This window comes from Trichechus manatus, unplaced genomic scaffold (assembly GCF_000243295.1).
Source record: "Trichechus manatus latirostris isolate Lorelei unplaced genomic scaffold, TriManLat1.0 scaffold00088, whole genome shotgun sequence".
Classification (NCBI taxonomy): domain Eukaryota; kingdom Metazoa; phylum Chordata; class Mammalia; order Sirenia; family Trichechidae; genus Trichechus; species Trichechus manatus.
The window spans coordinates 383,066-401,282 of record NW_004444024.1 but is presented as its reverse complement, the minus strand read 5'-3'; the positions used below and the strand labels follow the sequence as shown (position 1 = coordinate 401,282).

General features: G+C 44.5%; 2 protein-coding genes across 7 annotated transcripts in view; both read left to right on the top strand.

Moving 5' to 3' along the window:
* Window positions 1–8,230, top strand: part of STIM1 (stromal interaction molecule 1) — a 198,822-nt gene extending 190,592 nt beyond the window's left edge. Inside the window, exons 11-12 of one of the 3 annotated variants that reach the window (XM_004381923.1) lie at window positions 1,613–1,679; window positions 6,296–8,230. In XM_004381923.1, the coding sequence (XP_004381980.1) occupies window positions 1,613–1,679; window positions 6,296–6,812 (584 nt within the window). In that variant the 3' untranslated portion in view covers window positions 6,813–8,230. Of the gene's footprint in view, window positions 1–1,612; window positions 1,977–6,295 lie in introns of all 3 variants that reach the window. The other 2 variants (XM_004381922.3, XM_023736506.1) reach the window with 2 other exon arrangements.
* A 1,183-nt stretch (window positions 8,231–9,413) lies between these two features.
* Window positions 9,414–18,217, top strand: part of RRM1 (ribonucleotide reductase catalytic subunit M1) — a 33,424-nt gene continuing 24,620 nt past the window's right edge. Inside the window, exons 1-4 of one of the 4 annotated variants that reach the window (XM_023736504.1) lie at window positions 9,414–9,650; window positions 14,097–14,185; window positions 15,833–16,010; window positions 17,102–17,202. In XM_023736504.1, coding sequence (XP_023592272.1) covers window positions 9,632–9,650; window positions 14,097–14,185; window positions 15,833–16,010; window positions 17,102–17,202 — 387 coding nt within the window. In that variant the 5' untranslated portion in view covers window positions 9,414–9,631. The remainder of the gene's footprint in view (window positions 9,651–14,096; window positions 14,186–15,832; window positions 16,011–17,101; window positions 17,203–18,217) is intronic. The other 3 variants (XM_004381921.2, XM_023736503.1, XM_023736505.1) reach the window with 3 other exon arrangements.

Here is an 18,217-nt window from a genome sequence, read left to right as displayed (position 1 = left end):
CCTCACACCCCTGCCTGCTCCCTCTATCCCCTCAGCACTGTCCCCACTAACTACAAGGACGGTTCGGGGGTGAGAAGAATCAGCCTGATCAGCTGAGGGCTATAGAGAGAACACCTATGGTTATGGAAGGCTTAGGCTTCTCCCTTCAGCCCAGGTAGGCAGATGTCGTGATGGCCCTTCTTCAACTGGGCTGGGATGGAAAGAGGGAAGGAGAGATCACCCTCCTCTTTTCTTTTTTTCATGTTTCTCCCCTTCCTCCCTGTTTCTCCTTTCCCCCCTACCTTTTCCATGCTTTCTCTTACCCTTCAGCCTCCTTTTCATGCCTTGAAAGCCATCAGCCATAAAAGCCCTGCCACCTCAACTCTCCATCACCATGGAATTGTGCTCTCTCGCTGGTAGCCCTTTCAAGGCTCCTGCCACGCTTGTAACCTGGCCCTTTCTCCCACCTGTAGGGAGAAGGCAGTGTGGCCCATCAGGGTAGAGGAGAAAGAACAAAAGTTTGTGTTCCCTTTTAAGCTGGAGCTGGGAGTGAGCCCAAGGGATCCCCTGGGGGATGAGCTCTATCACATTCCTGAGTTACCTGGTGCCCATGTTCCCTTTCACTGGGCATAGTGGCCTTCATCTTCTAAGAGTCTGATTTGTAGCATTGATCAAAGAGCTGCTTCTTTGTTGTTTACATGGTTATTGTGTGAAATTTGGAAAAGTAAGTAAGAGTAAATTTGAGCAGAAAAATGGTATCCATTCTGCCCTATTTGAGCGCCTTCTCTTTTAGTCTTTTTTTTTTCGAAAAATATTTTTATGTAGTTAAGATAATAATAACATGACCATTTATGAAGTGCCAGAACTGTGTCGAGTACTTTGAACCCATTTTATAGAACCCTCCAAACAACCTGCAGGATTTTATGAATTTGGAAATAGGCTCAGAATGTGGAAGTTGCTCAAGGTCACACCACTAGGAAGTAGAAAGGCCTGGTTTCAAGTTCTAGTTTCTTGTATTCCAAAGCTCAAGGTATTTCTATTACAATTTTGTATCCTGTTTTTTGTTTTTTTACTTAGCATTTTAATAGGCATTTTCCATCCTCTTAAAATCTTTTCATAAGCATCATTTTTAATAGCTCTCTAGTCTTCCAGCAACTGGATAGTATTTTTTCATTGTTCCACCTTTATGTTTACTTTCATACAAATATTAATACTGATTTGATGAACATGTTTGTATACCAATCCTTGTCTAAGTTGTGTATTATTTCCTGAGGTTGGCTTTCTAAAAAGGCTGGTTCTTAGTGCTCTCCCGGACCTTGCCCCAAGCCCCTATCCTACCCTCCCTTGCCTTTGTCCTCCACTAACTGCCTTGCCATCCCCCTACTATAGTAACATTGACCTTAGGTCCCCTTCCATTGGAATTGCCACTAAAATTGACCTGAGCACCTCATCCTCAATTTCCCCTTCCTTTCAGGACCCTTGGTGGGAGGTTTCTGGGAGGAGGTGCCCCATTCTCCAGATTGGGCACCAAAGGCCCAGAGTAGTCTCCAGCAGGCATTTCTCCATGGGCAACCCTGTTTGTCTGCCAGACCAAATCCTGTCCTTCCTCACACTCTCTTCACTCTCCTTGCAGCCCCCAGCCTGCAGAGCAGTGTCCGGCAGCGCCTGACGGAACCACAACATGGCCTAGGATCTCAGAGGTTGGTAGAGGGTGAGGCTGGCCACTTCTTGACAAGCCGGGTACCTCTGCGGCGAATGCGCAGCCTTTCATCTGGACAGTCTTTCAGTTCTGAAGGCCACGGGACCAGCCCTCCATCTGCCTCTGCTGCTTCTTCCTGCTGTTCTTCCGCCACCACCACCACCACCATCAACACCGTTCATGTCCACCCTGTCTATTACCACCACAGCACTTCCTATTTCCTCCAGATGGGGGCCTACTCTGACCCACCCCCTTCTGACAGCACCACTGTGATGCCTGGGCATTCAGAGAGCTTGGGGTATCAGCTGTCTCTCTTCTCTTCCTTTCTTCCCTTCTTTCCCTTTCTGCTGTCTTTACCTTGTTCTCTGTCTGTTGGCTGCTGCTTGGTCAGTTATGGGTATATGTGCAATGGGTAATCTTCTCCTTGTCCTGTCCTTTCCCTGCTCTGGGACCCCTTCTGAAGATCAGCCTAACTTCCCACACCTTTCTCTCCTTCTTTGTCTCTGTCTGGAGTTTGCTGCCTCTAAAAATGAATAATAGCCCTCCTCTCTCACAGTCGTATAGCACTTTTGCCTAAAACACAGACTTTCACATCAGTTATCTAAGTGGAGCCCCCACTTCCTTTACTTCTTCAACAAACATTTATTGGTACCTGCTCTGTGCAATCCCAGCCATCACTGTCCACAGTCTGGTCTGGGAGAAATACATAAATAATTATGGAACAATTTGATAAGTGCTGTGGGGGTGTTGAGGAGGGAGTGACTAATAATATGTATCTGGGGTGGAACGCTTCATGAAAGAGATGACATTTGTGCTAACATCCTGTGTGCAGGGAAAGAAGAGAGTATTCTAGGCAGAGGAAACATGTGCAGAGACATGTAGGTTCAAGAGAATATGATATACATGAGGCTAGAACATTGGGATGCTTTGGTGGGAAGGGGCAGCAGATGAGGCTAGAAGGAAAGGCCCTGAAAGGCTAACGGCTTTGGCCTCTACCCTTTAAGAGATGGAGAGCTGCAAAAGAGTTTCTGAAAAAAAATCAATTGGTCAGATTTGCATTTTAGAAATACCATTTTAGTGGCATATGTAAAGAAAGGGTTGGAGGAGGAGACTGCAGGAATTTAGAAGCCATTACACGCCTAGCTGCTAACCAGAAGATTGGAGGTTTGCCGAGTCCATGTAGAGGTGCCTCGGAAGAAAGGCCTGGTGATCTACTTTTGAAAAATCAGCCATTGAACCCCTATGGAGCACAGTTCTACTCTGACACACATGGGGTTGCCATGATTGGATTTACTCAATGGCAACTGGTTTAACTGGCAGTAGACCAGTAGGAAAGGTAACGAGGTTTTGGGATGGAAAAGAGGGAATTAATTTGGTGGCTGGCTTCAGAGGATGGAGGAGGAGGAGAAATCTAGGATGACACTCACCTTTGTAGCTTGGGCAAATGAATGGATGTAGTCCCTTCAGGGAGTTAGGGAAAAGAAGAGAGGAAACAGGTTTGGGAGGAAGGTAAGTCTGGTTTTGGACAATAAAAGTTTATAGGTAGGGTAGGAATTAAAATACTCATTCTGAAAGGTTAAATAATTTTCCCCAGGTCCCACAGCTAATTAGGAGCAGACTACAAATTAGAACTTGCCTTTCCATTCCAGGACACTCTGTTGGCCAGTTTTATCCTTCTACAAAGTCTGAATAAGTGAACTGCAAAAGAATTGGCAAAACACTTTCTCTCAGTGCAAGGATTTTCCCTGCTAATACCTCAAAATGCTAGGCTAGGGTCAGAAGTAGTAGCCTGCACCTTGCCTGGAACAAGCTTAGGGTACCCTCAGAAAGTCCTCTCCCCTGGAAGGACCTCTCCTCTAAAGTTGTAATCATGGTTAGTCCTGGCCTCTGAGCTGCAGCCTGCTTTCCCTGTTGCTTCGTTTTGGTGCTGCCTCACTCTGGATACCACTCTCTAGCTCTGACCCTTGAAACTCTGGATAGTTATCCTTGAGAGCTGTTCCTTTCTCTTCAATGAAAGGACTGCCTTTACTAGGGTCATCACCCAGCAGAGCTGTTCATTTTCACTCTCATCCTCATTTTCATCTAAAAGCCTAGGCAGGGAGACTGCTCCTCTCAATACAGATGGAGAGGACTGAATTGGGTTGGGGGCGCTAGGAGATGCTACGAATCTCATGCCCCCAGAACTAAGCTGAGGGCAGAGGGGAGGAGGGGTGGGAAGGTACGTGCTTCCACCTGGCCTGTTCACTGCTTAATTTTCTTTTGCACCATGCACCAGAGGATCGTCTCTAAAGGCAAACAGGCTCTCTAGTAAGGTTAGTAGCTTGGGGATGGGAACCTAAGGCAGCCCAGCCTTTGGGGAGGAACACCCTTGTCCTCACTGGTCCCAAATATTCAGGGAGGGAAGGTGAGCCTGCCCTAGTGGGCCTTTTCCCCTCTATATCTACTCAGGTTTCCTCCCAGGTTCTTCTCTTACCTTGGAAATCTCAGCTTTTAGTTGATGAGGGAGGCATGGAGGCATAGGGGGATGCAAATGAAGACCAAATGGGGCTGCAGGCCAGGCGGAGTGAGGTTGGGAGGGCCCCAACCTCTTGACCTCTCTTCCTTAGTGTTAGAAAGTTGGGCTTCTAGGATCCTCACCTCCTTAGCTCAGAAGGCCCCTTCTCCTCGTGTGGTTGCTCCCTAGAACTTCCTTGGCACCTTGCTCAGTGCTTCACGTGTGTGGAGAAGACAGGAGATGGAGAGGATCATCTTGGGGCTCAGAGAGACAGGACACATTTAGGTAGAATCCAGGACAGTGTTAGATGTATGAAAATTAAGTATGAGACTGAATATTGGTAAGTGCTGGGACATGTGGCTGGAACAGTATTTGTAGAACAGATGCTGGGGCTAGAATTCTTCTCTCTACTCTCCCATGTCTCGAGGAAGTTACTGGCCCACGGGGTGGCTGCTTAGTTAGTTGTTTCCTACTAAGACTTAAATCTGCAACAGCTGTGAGCTAACCCCATGCTTTTGCTTGTTACAGGGGCCCAGTGCCCTTCTGACTTGCAACCCTCAGCATCCTTCTTGCCAGATCCTGTGGTACTCTCCTCTCCCATTTATGTCTCCTTTCCTTTAGCTTCCTGACTCACATATTTAAACATTTCCCTTAGCCCTATCCTCTGCCTCTGCTATAGGTTCTCAGGTCTCTGGGAAGCAGAAGGAGGGTTCAGGGACTGGTTTGGGGACCCCCATATCTACCTTTTTGTCTGTAGAGGCAGAAGGTGTGTCATCCAGAATTAGTTCATAGCCTTCGTAGGAAGAGCCAGACACTTAAAGGGTCTCGAGTTCCTAGTCGAGCCTCTGTGTGTGCATGTCCACTGTGCAGTGGCATGTCCCCATAACTCAGCCTTGCAAAGAAGCCCATTGTGACTTGTCCATATGCAGCCCTTCCAGCTTTACTGGCCTCATCATCTTCATTCCCACAATACTTTCTACATTTCCAAGTGCTTTGCCAGTGTATTTGATCCTCCAAACAGTCTTGCAAAAGCATTGAATTGATATTATCTTCATTTGGCCAAAATTGAGGACCAGCAAAGTCAGATGACTTGTCCAAGCCTCAGCAGCAAGCCTCAGGCAGAGATGGAAATCGAACCAGATGGAAACCTAGACTTCTGGTCTAGAGCTCTTCTGAACCACTGCCCCTTAAAGGCCAATGTCTGTCTTTCTACACCTTCCTATATTCTCCTTGTCAGCAGAGCTCTGAAAGAGACCCCACCCTTCCTGCTGCCACCACAGACTACTGTTTGAACTCTTACAACACTTTTCTCTGTGACTTCCTTCGAGTCCTATGAGAGGGTTGGAAGTGGCAGCATCCTGGCCTTTTGGGGTTGGTGAGGGATTGTTTGCAAGGCTATTCTAATCTTCTTCCCAGCCTGGGTCAGGCCCACTGACTGCATGTGCCCTGTTCCTTGGGGCCTCGCCCAGAGCTGGATGTATCCCCGGATGAGAGGAGTAGGTGGGGGAGGAAGCTATTGGAAATGGTGGCTTAGAGGTGGCTCAGAAATAGGTGGTTTTCTGTTAGCTTAGGTTTGAGTCCTAAGAAATCGAGCCAGCTATGGGAAGGAGGATATTTTATTGAGGAGAACACCGTGGGATTTAAGCTTATAATTGCACCAACTTAGGGCTTGAGCATCTAGCAGGAGTGGACCACAGTCATTGAAAAGCCCTTTGCCAACCAGATGATCGTATAATGACATTTGTTTCTGTTTCTTATTTCTGTCTCTTTCCTCTCTTCACTTTTCACTTTCTTTTCTTTCACCCCTTGGTCCTTCTTGTATCTGTTTCTCCTTTTGTTTTTCCTTCTCCCCAATTCTACTGTCTCTTGTCCAATCTATCCCCATTCTTTATTCCTGTCTCCTCTCATCTTGTACCTCTGGCCTACTCAACTTCCTTCTGTTCCTCCTTCCCTTCTCCTTCCCACATGCTTGTTCATTCTATTTTCTTTCTTCTGTCCCTCTTTCCATCCTCATTTTTCTACCCTGTCCTTATCTTCTCATATGTCTTTTTCTCCTCCTCAACTTTTCCTCTGTCTCCTATCCTATGTGTGTCCTTTTCTTTCTCTTTGCCCGTGTCTTGCAGGGATTTGACCCATTCCGATTCGGAGTCCTCCCTCCACATGAGTGACCGCCAGCGAATGGCCCCCAAGCCTCCTCAGATGGTCCGTGCTGCAGATGAGGCTGTCAGTGTCGTGACTTCCAATGGCAGCCACCGGCCAATTGAGGGGGTCCACGCAGGGTCTCTGTTGGAGAAACTGCCTGACAGCCCTGCCCTGGCCAAGAAGGCACTACTGGCGCTGAACCATGGGCTGAATAAAGCCCACAGCCTGATGGAGCTGAGCCCCTCAGCCCCACCTAGCGGCTCTCCACCTTTGGATTCTTCCCGTTCTCACAGCCCCAGTCCCCTAGACCCAGACACGCCATCTTCAGCTGGGGACAGCCGAGTCCTGCAGGCCAGCCGAAATACACGCATTCCCCACCTAGCTGGCAAGAAGGCCGTGGCTGAGGAGGATAATGGCTCCATTGGTGAGGAGACAGACTCCAGCCCAGGCCGGAAGAAGTTTCCCCTCAAAATCTTTAAGAAGCCTCTTAAGAAGTAGGCAGGATTGGGGTGGTAGTGGTGGGACAGCTTGTCCTTTCCTGGATCTTCTGCCTCCTCATTCTCCACCCCCAAGATACCTAGGCCCTAGAGTGGGGCAGGGGAGGGGCTGGCCCAGGGGCCTGGGCACTGTACATACCCACTCCCCTTGTCCTTGGGTCCTTCAACATTATTTATTAACTGACCACCATGGCCTGCCTGCCCTGACTTCCTCCCAACCATGGGCTGCTGCTGTCATGCCCTCTCCACTTCAGTGCATGTCTTAGTTGCTATCCCCTCTCTGCCCTCTCAGCTCCCAGCTCCACCTCTGGGGTCCAGCTTCTGCCTCTGCTGTCCCAGTTTTGAGGTTTGGTTTCTTGTTTCTCTCTGTCTTCTGCTTTCAGGCTCCTGCCTTCCCCCACTCCCCAACTTCCCCTAGCAGCTTTGGGGAAGATAGGTGGAGTAACTTCTGACACTTGTGTCTCAGATCAGTCCCACCCCACCATGATGGTTCTGTTTGCCCCAGACTGGGGCTAGGACCAAGGGCCTAATCTTCGGGATTTGTTCTTTGGGAGTGTGGCGGGCCTGAGGGAACCTCAGCCTGGAGCTCACTGAGGCCTCCAGAGGTCCATAGGGAAGTGAAGCCAACTCCAAGGAACAAGCCACCAAAGATTTTCAAAGAGAGGCCAGGCTAGAGGATGGATAGGGAGAGGCCTCTCTTAGCTGGAGGATGAGTAGATGCCAGAGCTTTGTGCTACAAGGTAGTCACCTTTCTTCTCCCTCCCACACCTGCCACCCTCTTCCCCCTACTTACCCACAATGCAGGAGGGTTTGTCTCTAAGAGGTGCTGCCCCAATGCTCCCCAAGCATCAATACTTCTGGGGCTCAGGACAATTGGCTCCCTGGCCATTGGAGCCACAGCTATGATACAGGGCTCCAATGGGGCCCTGTAGCTGTTGGGCAATGATGCTGTTGCATTTGAACCAAAACAGTTTAAAAGTGAAAAAAGAAATCTCCTGAATTTCCCAAGTGCCTGCACCACATACTCCCCTTGTCAGATCCCATTTTCATGTTACTGCATAGCCTGGGCCAGAGGCTCAAAAAGGATACAACTAGTTTGGGGAAGGGGTGGCTAAGGAAGATGGTGTAGGTGAAGGTGGCTGTATGACCACTCCCCTCCCCCTTCCCAGCCTCTAGACAACCCCCTCCCTTACCTGTTTTTGCTATGGCTGTAAAGGTATTTTCCTTCTGCCCCATTCCCTGTCATGCTTCTACCCTGGGATCCTATTTTGGGCCTGGGATGGGGGTACCTGGGGCTGGTCTTAGGAGGGTGCTAGGCTACAGACCGCCTTGTACCCTCTGGGCCCCCTCACATGGGTTTTTCTGTGCCATTTCATAAGACTCTTTGAAGTCCAATAAAGCATGTAGGAGATTTTAACCTGTGCTGGCTTTGACTCTCATTTGTGTTGTGTTCTCTGGGGCAAAGCAGGCAGAGGGTGAAGACTAGACTAATTCTCCTCTGCCATGGGAAAATGAAACTTGAATGCACATACTCAAAAGCTTTCTGGGTGGGGTTACCAGATAAAATATAGGATGCGCAGTTAAAGTTGACCTTCAGATAAACAATTTTTAGTATAATTATGTACCATGTAGTATTGGGATAATTTTTTTATTTGCTAAATCTAACATCCCTATTTCTGGGCCATCTTGACCCCAATTATCTTAGAGCTTCATCTATGGCCTCCTATGACCTTTAGTAAATTACCTCACAGGGAGCTTGGGCTGCATGTACAGGGCAGTGAGGAACCAGTGAAAGAGTTTAGGGAGGGAATGCCATAGATGAGATTTCATAAAGATCAGTTTGTGTAGCCGAAATCAGAAGCTTTTACCCAAGCCTTTTACATTAGGCCTCTGTCTTAGTCCCCACATTCAAACACTCACCAAGCCGCGGCCATTCGACTTGCACAAGGCAACAACTGCCTGATTGCTGACCCTGTCTCTGCCACCCACCATCCACTGGAGTGCTCTAAAAGCAAATGGGCCTTGGCCCTGCCATGTTTAAAACCCTCCCAGGGCTCCCATTTCCTTCAGATTAAAATCCAAATGCCTTTGACCTAGTAAGACTCTCTTCCAACCCTACTGAGTGACAAGCTTCTGGCCAACCTAGTAGCTGTAGGGCTCCCAGCTGCCCCTGGTTGTGGATCCTAGGCTAGAGCCCACGTGGACTACAGTCTAGGGTTATCATAATGGAACAGTCATCAAAACGATGTATTTTGGCTGCTTGGATTTTTGTTGTTATCTTAAAAATACTTGACCTATCTTGATGTGGCGGGAGCACCTGGCGAAAGGGACAGGGCCGGGCCTGGCGAGCTCTGCGTGCTGTGTCAGGGCTGTGGGGCCTTTCAGCTTTGCCCACACTCTGCATGGCGGCGGGAGAACAGCGTTCCCACCGGGAGTGTTCACACTCAATGGGGCCGCGGGACACGCGCAGTCTCCTGGGCCCCGCCCATACTCAACATGGCGGCTACTGGGCAACCTGACTTGCCGCTAGTCCTGCCCATCCGGCCCTGGGCGTAGACAGTGTCGAGTAACGTCATTCGAGCTCCGTCGCGCCGGTTTTGCGTCACAGGTGGCGGGAGCGGGAAGGGGATTCAGATTGCCGCGCCCCTGTTTTGGTGAGGACCGCGCTCTCAGTCCCCAACTCCAGTCCCTGCCCATCCTGAGCGCCTATTCAGCAGCCCCTGGAGCACGACCCTTCGCACTGTGCCACCTTCGCGATCTTGCCGACGCCTCAGCCGCAGCTCCAAGTCGAACCTCTCAGCACCTCAGCCAGTAGCTGCGATGCATGTGATCAAGCGAGGTGAGGGGCCGGGGAAGGGGCTGCGGGCTGGGTGGGGAAGGCAGAAGGGGGATGCGGTGTGTGGGGAGGGGCAGAAAGGGACGCCGTTACCCACGGCCGCCCGCCGCCGCCGCTGCTTCCCGCCCTTCCCGCTGCCGATTCCCGCCCTGTCAGCCTGCGCGGCCTTCTGTCTTCGATCAGCTTGCCCCCCATCCTCCCTCGGACGTTCAGTCGGCGCCCCTCGGCTTTGTCATCCTGCTGCATTTCAAAAGAACAACCCCTACCCTTTATCGAGTAGTTAACTGTGTGCGCCCAGCACTTTACAGGCCTTATTTTATTCCTCATCACGAGCCTCTGAGGTAGGGATTATTATTATTAGCTCCACTTCGCACTTGAAGAAACTGAAGCTCAGAGTGAGGTTTGGTGACTGGCCCAAAGTTACCCAGTTAGTTGATGATGAGGCCAGGGTTCGAACCCATAGCTGACACCAAAGATTATTTGAAAACCTTGGGGTTGGTAAGCTGCCCAAGGCGCCCTGGGGAGATAGGAAAGAAGGGATTCGGTACACGGGCACCTGGCAGTTTCCAGAGCTCTTTTGTAGGATGAGGTAGAGCTGTAGGGTGAAAAAGGCAGGTACCCAGACACAGCTCCCTGGAGTTTGCCCTTTGTGACAGATTGTGTTGTCATATGCCCCAGGAATAGTCTCAAAGGAGACTTTGGGACAGGGACTACCTGTCTTTCCATCTGATGAGAAGAGATACTGAAGGATGGCCAAAATATCTTCCGACAGAATAGGACAGGGAAGAGCCAGGGGTTTGTACTCCTTCTTAACATTAATTTCCCATTAGACTTGCTGAGCGCTTCCTTTGTGCCCAGCCCTTTGCTTGGCTATGTGAGCTTAAAAGGGAAGACAAGTCGTTGCCTTGGGAATAGGTTTAATCAGGTTGGTTAAAACAAGAGCGACATACTCTTAGAACCGTATGAGACAGGTATGAACAAATTTTGAGTTGAATCTACTCCCCTCTGTTAAAGCAGTTGTTTCAAAATTGTTGTTGTTAGGTTGATTTTCACTATGAGTTGATTTTTGACTCATAGTGAACTCACGTGACAGAGTGCAACTGGCCCATAGGATTTTTTGGGCTGTAATCTTTATGGGAGAAAATTGCCAGGTCTTTCTCCTGCACAGCTGCTAGGTAGGTTTGAACTGTCAAACTTTCAGGCGCTCAGGAAATTGTGGGCACTCAGTAAATACTGGTTGACTGACTGTATGTTCCTGTTTTGTCCATTACGCTGTGAACATTTCAAAGACCGGGGCTTTTCTACCTACACTTAGCATAGGACCTACTATGAATAGGTGCTCAAAGAATTAATGAGAATAATTAATGTCAAAACAGAGGATATGATGAGTGTTGTACCTAGGCAGATAGTTGATTTGATTTATCCAGATTGGTTTAACTACATTCAAGAGGTGGAAAGGTAGATAGTGGCGGCCCTTCTTTTTGTTTTTAGTATATGAGAACACTGTTCTCTGAATTTCCCTAGCCCCTCCATCTTAGCTAATGAGACCGAAGAACAAAATACATAGCCAATTAATGTCGAGTTGACCCCGACTCATGGCAGCCTCATGTGTGTCAAAGTAGAATTGCTCTACAGGATTTTCAATGGCTGATTTTTTGGAAGTAGATTGCTAGGCCTTTTTCCCCGAGGTGCCTCTGGGTGGACTCGAACCTCTAACTTTTTGTTTAGTAGCCGAGGGTGATAACTGTTTGCACCTTATTGGTCCATTCCTGTGAGTGAAAGATGAACATCCAGTTTTTTAGACCTTTAGAAAGGGATATTTGAGGATATTCTTATGATAAGTCTTATAACAAAGGTGTAATGAAAACTTGTGGACATAGATTACTGGAGTAGTTAGTTAACACCTCTTTGTTGAACTTTTAACATTTTGGGTCCACTTTGGGATACTGTGGTTTAAAAAGCACTACCTACAACAATCTCTAAAAGGCAGGGCTTGTTTTGTTTCTCATTCTTTCAGAGAACATAATTTGATCCAGATATTTCACTGCTCTGGACCCTGCCTATGTTTTATGTTTTGGTTCAGCAAGGCCTCTTCATATACAAAATTGTACTCATTTTTTTTTTTTTTAATGTGCTTAGGCTTTTCTTTTTCCCCTCTAATTTTTGGCGTATCAGTGTAATGGCAGACTAACTCCTGCAGTTTTTAATTTTAATGTAATTATTTAGGAGGGCACCTGGTGAAGCAGCTCCATCTTCAAAGAACTTACAGTTGTTAGGGATGTAGAAAAAAATCCATCTGAAAATTGTTAGATAACAGAAGGGAATAGTAGACGAATTTTTCTTATCTTCTTTTTGAGCTATTTTTCTTAATGAGAGAGTATCATATCCTTCAAGGAGATTAAGGTTAAAAAATAAAAATTGAGAAGCATTACAGTAAATGACGGAGTAGCTGACTGAGTTGTAAACTGCTTTGGAATTTAGTAGAGCATTTTCTAAACTTTGGATTGTATTTCATAGTAAAAAATACATTTTTACATCATGACTGAGTATATACACATATATGTGTGTATATCCACAGAACTGAAACAGAAGTTCATGAAATAATACCTCCTCAAGCATTCGTTTGCACTCTGATAATCTCTTTTCTAGTCTAGGCCCTTTCCCTTCTTCCCTCCCTTCCCCTTCGCCTACCCTTCTTTCCTAGTGCCGTTTCCAGCTCACTTTATTATTTTAAAACTGTGTGCTGGATTCCGTGCTGGGCACTGAGATTACAGTGGTGAGTAGGCAGCCCTGGTTACTGTTTTCAAGAATCTTACAATCAATTGGGAAACATAGACAAATAAAAAGTAATTATAATAAAATATGATAAATACTCTGGTAGGTTAAGTATAGGCTTTAGGAGCCTATTCATTTAATTATTCAGAGAATATTTATTTAGCACCTCTTGGTACTAGGAACTCTTAGGTGCTGGGGATTTCAGCAATGAACAAAGCAGGCTAGATCCATTTTCTCATGGAGTTTACATTGTGGTGTAGGTGGGAGTGGTAAGTGTATACAAGAAATAAACATAAGAATCAGGTAATTTCAGATAGTGATTAGTGAGATGAAGATAGTAAAATATGTTGATGTGATAAAGAATGACTGAGAAGATGATGTTGGATTGGGCAATCAGGGAAGGTTTTTCTGAGAGCTGACATTTGAGCTGAGCCCTGAATAATACTATGTGGAGATCTGTGTCCTGAACATTCCAGGAGGAGGGAATAGCACGTTCATAGTATGTAGAAGAAGCACATCCTTAGTCTTATAGAATTAGTGAAGACTTACTGAAAAGAAGAATTAAAGAAGACAGCTTATAACCAAAGAGGAATCAGTCAATTAGTGTTCCAGAGGATTTCAGAGGAGGACGAGGTCAATGTGAGTTAAAATGGTTTGGGAGGGCTTTATGGAGGCGATGAGATTCGGAGGGTGAGTAGAATTTAGATATATGGAAGGTGGAAGAGGGACTTCTAGGCATAGTAAGGTATAAGCAATGATGCAGATGTGGGAATGGAGGGCCCTATAAGGACTTAGGATATTTTACAGAGAACTACAGACGGGGCCCCGGTGGTGCAGTGGTTGAGTTCTGCTGCTAACCAGAAGGTTGGCAGTTTGAATCCACCAGCTGCTCCTTGGAAACCCTATGGGGCAGTTCTACTCTGTCCTTTACGGTCGCTATGAGTCAGAATCGACTTGACGGCAATGGGTTTGGTTTAGTTTTTTTGGTATATAGGATGTCAGATGGTGGTAAGGGCTATGGAGAAAAGTAAAGCATAGAAAGAAAGGGACTAAGAGGAGCAGAGTTATGTTTGGGGTATTACAATTTAAAATAGAGTGATCAGGAAAGGCCTCCTTGAGAATGAGATATTGAGTAAAGGAGGTATGGATAGCAAGGAGGCTGGGGTTGCCAGGGTAGAGTAAGTGAGGAGGGTGGGAGAGTAGAAGGTGAAGTTGGTTGCGGGGAGGGGGGGCAGAGGGCAGGTCTTGTAGGGTCCTATGGACTATTGTAAAGATTTTGACTTTTACTCCATAGGAGATAGGAAGCCACTGTTAGGGGCTTTGGGTGGTGGTGGTAATGATAAGATTTTTAACTTAAGTTTTAAAGGATAGCTCTGGCTGTTGTGTGGGACAAGGGGGAATATAGATCAGTTGTGAAGTTATTGCACGAATCCATCTGAGTTATAATATAAAGGAAGGGAAAGCTTTCAGTGTAGAATCCCTAAATTTTGAAGATGACATAAGAGAAGACAAAAATAATCTCTTGATGAATCTATTGGGGGTCAGAATCTTTTATCTTTGTAATAGCATTTCATGTTGGTCAATTTAAAAAGTTCAGACGTTGATTACGTTTTGATTCTTTGACATTGCCATCTTAATTAGTTCTAACATGAGTTGTATGATATGATTATTCAGATGGCCGCCAAGAGCGGGTCATGTTCGACAAAATCACTTCTCGAATCCAGAAGCTTTGCTATGGACTCAATATGGACTTTGTTGATCCTGTAAGTAAATAGTGTTTATATCTTGGGTTCCTTGCTTCCTGTGATTCTTTCTACTTTTTTCTTATTTCTGGCCCTTCCCTCACCTCCTTGTGTGTGTGTGTGTGTGTGTGTGTGTGTGTGTGTGTGTGTGTGTGTGTGTGTAGTGTGTGTGTGTATTTTTTTTTTTGAGGACGATGCGCTTCAGTCAGCTGGGTAATACATTCATTTTCTGTTAGACTGGCTGTTTTTTAAAGGTGCAGTAAACATATACACATATGTGCAACTTATAATTTGTTTCTCTTAAAAATTTTTTTTTTTTTAAAGAGAGTTAATATGGTATTAACTTGTGCATTGTGTGTTTTAAAAGTGGAACCTCTTATAATATGATCTGGAAAACAGTGTAATGCGGTGAGGTTGAATGGAAGATCTGGATAGTAATATAACCTTGGGCAAGTCCCAGTAACCTGAGCCTCAGGTTCCTCATGTAAAGTGGTGGTAGTAATAATACCATCTCACAAAGTGATTTTGAAATATCAGAGAAGATTATGAAGTTTGACTTTGTAATTTGTGAAGTGCTAAAGAAAGAGTAGTCATTAAAAATTATTTGATGAACCCCTAAAACTATTGCCCTGAGATAATGTTTAAACCAAAAATATTCCCTGAAGTCTTCTTAAAATCAAATAATAGTTTAGCTTAACTAGTAAAAAATGTCTGCCTTCAGCATTATGCTCTTTTGAAAACTATCCATATGGGATCAAATTGACAACAGCAACTCGAAAGTTTAGATAGGAATCTTAGGGGGTAGTGAGTCTGTGTTAATAGGTGAGGAACAACTGAGAAAAGAAAGCTGAGAATGGTTGCACAACTTGAAGAATGTCATCATTGTCATTGAATTGTAGAAACTGTTGAAAAGCAAAAAAAAAAAAAAAAAGACTCAGTCCTAACCATCATTCAGAACTTAATCTCTCTCTTTTTTTAAAATTGTGGTAAAAATATATATAGCAAAACTTTTTCAATTCAACAATTTTCACATGTACAATCCAGTGACATTGATTATGTTCATCATGCTGTGCCATTGATCATCATCAGCCATTACCACTGTCCTTTTCCAAATTATTCCACCACCATTAACAGAAGCTCAGTGTCCCCTAAGCAGTAACTATCCCTTTTCCCTTTCCTCCCGCCTCTGGTAACCACTGGTAAGCTTTGCAGACCTGCATTTCCTTTCATTGGAATGATTCAAGTTTGATTAATTTGCTTTCCTGTACTTGTCCTTATGTGGAATTGGGGAAGGGTGGATAAGGATGTAGTTGGAGCCCTGATCATGTAGGGAGAATTTGAATGAAAGATGAGGAAATACTTGCAGATCATTGGTCTCTTTTCAGCTATTATGAGACTTAATGTTTTTAAAGACCACCCTTAAATTACTATTTTTTTTTAAGTGACACTTTTTCATTGTATTTGTAGTATGTGTTTTCTGGCAGTTCTGTTGGTTTATGAATTCTCACTACTATGTTTTTTACAACCCACCTTTCTGAAAAGTAACTTTTCCAAAAAAGTAGTTGGCTGTTTCATTATGATATCAATATGATTGTTTTCCTAATTATTTTTAAAGGAAGCTGTTGGTTCTCGGGAAAGTGCAGGTAACTCTTGGCTTTGTTTTTGTAGGCTCAGATCACCATGAAAGTAATCCAGGGCTTATACAGTGGGGTCACCACTGTGGAACTAGACACTTTGGCTGCTGAAACAGCTGCAACCTTGACTACTAAGCACCCTGACTATGCCATCCTGGCAGCAAGGATTGCTGTCTCTAACTTGCACAAAGAAACGAAGAAAGTGTTCAGTGGTGAGTCTGGGGTGGAAAAGTTAGAAAGACTTTAGTATCCTCTGAAAATTTTTAAGGGCACTAGAGAGAAACCTTGACTGTCAAAAGAAAAGTTACATCTTGTTTAAAACAGCAAAATGTGCAAGTTAGTGGCAGAGCGGGGACTAGAACTTCCTGTTTCTCCATGCTGGTAATCTACTACATGAAAGGATCAGTGAGTCCTTGTTTCTTACCTTTTTTGTACTTAAAAAAAAAAAAAAGGCCTGTCTTTTGGCAGCTGATGGTGGGGTGATTGGAAAAAGGAATAATATTTATCGACAGATTCTGCCTTAAGAAAACGTAACAGTAGATCTTTTGTCACTACTAGCAAACACTTGATTCCTTTACTCCCTTACAGCTTGGGAATGTGGACAGTGGAAGGTGAAATAATTTGTTCAGTTTATAAGCAGCCAGCTTGGTAGACTAGCTGAGATTAGAAATCTTTCAGCTCTGAATTCTAGATCTGCTATAAAAGGCCTCAATCATTATATCCTCTGTTGTCAGGAGATTTATTGTAAAGATATCAGTTCTCCTGAAGTTGCTCTATAGATTCAATTCAATCCCAGTAAAAAATTCAGCATTTTGTGCGTGTGTGTGTTTTATATGTAAATGCATAGTGCTAAGAACTGCTGTAATGTCTTGAAGAAGAGCAAAGTGAGAGAGCTTCTGAAATATGCTTTTATAGAAGTGAAATGCTTGGATTCTAGATCCTGAGTTTTAAGCTGAATTTCTGTTCTGTTAGGATAAGAACAATTAGTGAGAAGAGATTATAATTTCTGAATTTCCTTATTTTCAACCAACAATTTTCATAGGGACAGGGTATCAGAATCACCTGGGAATCCTTTCCAGACTACAAGAGCTTACACACACTCTGACTCCTGAAGATCATTTCTTTAAGTGAAGCATTATAATATGTTTATTCAGCATATATATGTGTATTGAGCACCTTCTATGTTAGGCACTGGGATGGGGGTTTGGGATGGAAAAAAAGGGTTGAGAACCACTGTTTTAAACTATTACCTGAAGATTGAATTGTCTGTTAAGTGGTTTTGTGACATTTTGATTTTTTTCAGATGTGATGGAAGACCTGCACAACTACATAAATCCTCATAATGGCAGACACTCTCCCATGGTGGCCAAGTCAACACTGGATATTGTTTTGGCCAGTAAAGATGTATGTCTAATGCTTTTCTGGTGAAATTTTTTTGATAGGTTTTTTTTTAAGTAACATGTATATTTTTGAAAACTTAAGCACTACAAAGAATATAAAGTAAAAAATAATTCTCTTTCTTTGCTCTGCACTGAATCCTGGTTTTCCTCTCTAGAAACAACAGTGCTCTATCATTTTTAAATGTATTATTGCAGAGCTACTCTGTAAATACACGTGTGTGCGCACATATTTATTTTTCCTTTTACTGGTAGCATACTCTGTTCTCGCGGCTGCTTTTTTCACTTACCAGTATGTCTTAGCGATTGTTCTGTATCAGCATTTATGAATTTACTCTGTTCTTTCTAATAGCTGCATAGCATTCCATTTTATATATTGTCATTGTACAGATATGTAAGCATTCTTCGATTGATGGACATTTAAATTGTCTTTCCTTTTTTGCTGCAGTGAATATCCTTGTATGGTATGTCTTTTGCTCATATGCGTATATGAATACAATAAATCCCTCAAGTAGAATTACTGAGCCAAAGAGTATATGCATTTAGAATTTTGATAGACGTTGTCAAACTGAGTCCCAAAAAGTTGCTTAGGTAAAATTGTGAAAGATCTTGCTCAGCAACTTAAAATTATCCACTTAGGTTCCAGCTTGTTTCTTAACTAGATTCCAGAGCATAGAAGGGAAAAGATGTGTGGGTCCAGCCAGCTCCCTTGCACACAGGGTTTATTTACCATGGATATCTGGAAAGATTAGAAGCCAGTCTTTAGGTAATAGAATGATTAGTTGATTGTCTCTCGAACTATGTATCTGTTGCTAAAGAGACTAAGAGAAAATTCTGAGTTGTTTGTGTGTTGTTCAATGACAGGTTGAAACAAAAATAACAACAGCAAAACCTTTGTCTAAAAGATAAATATTGATAATCAAGTGTTTCGGTTCTCCACTGTTCACCCTAGGCTTACCTGCCTTTGGCAACAAAGATGTCCTTAAAAATTTAAAAGAAAGAGGAAGCAGAGTTTGGTGTAG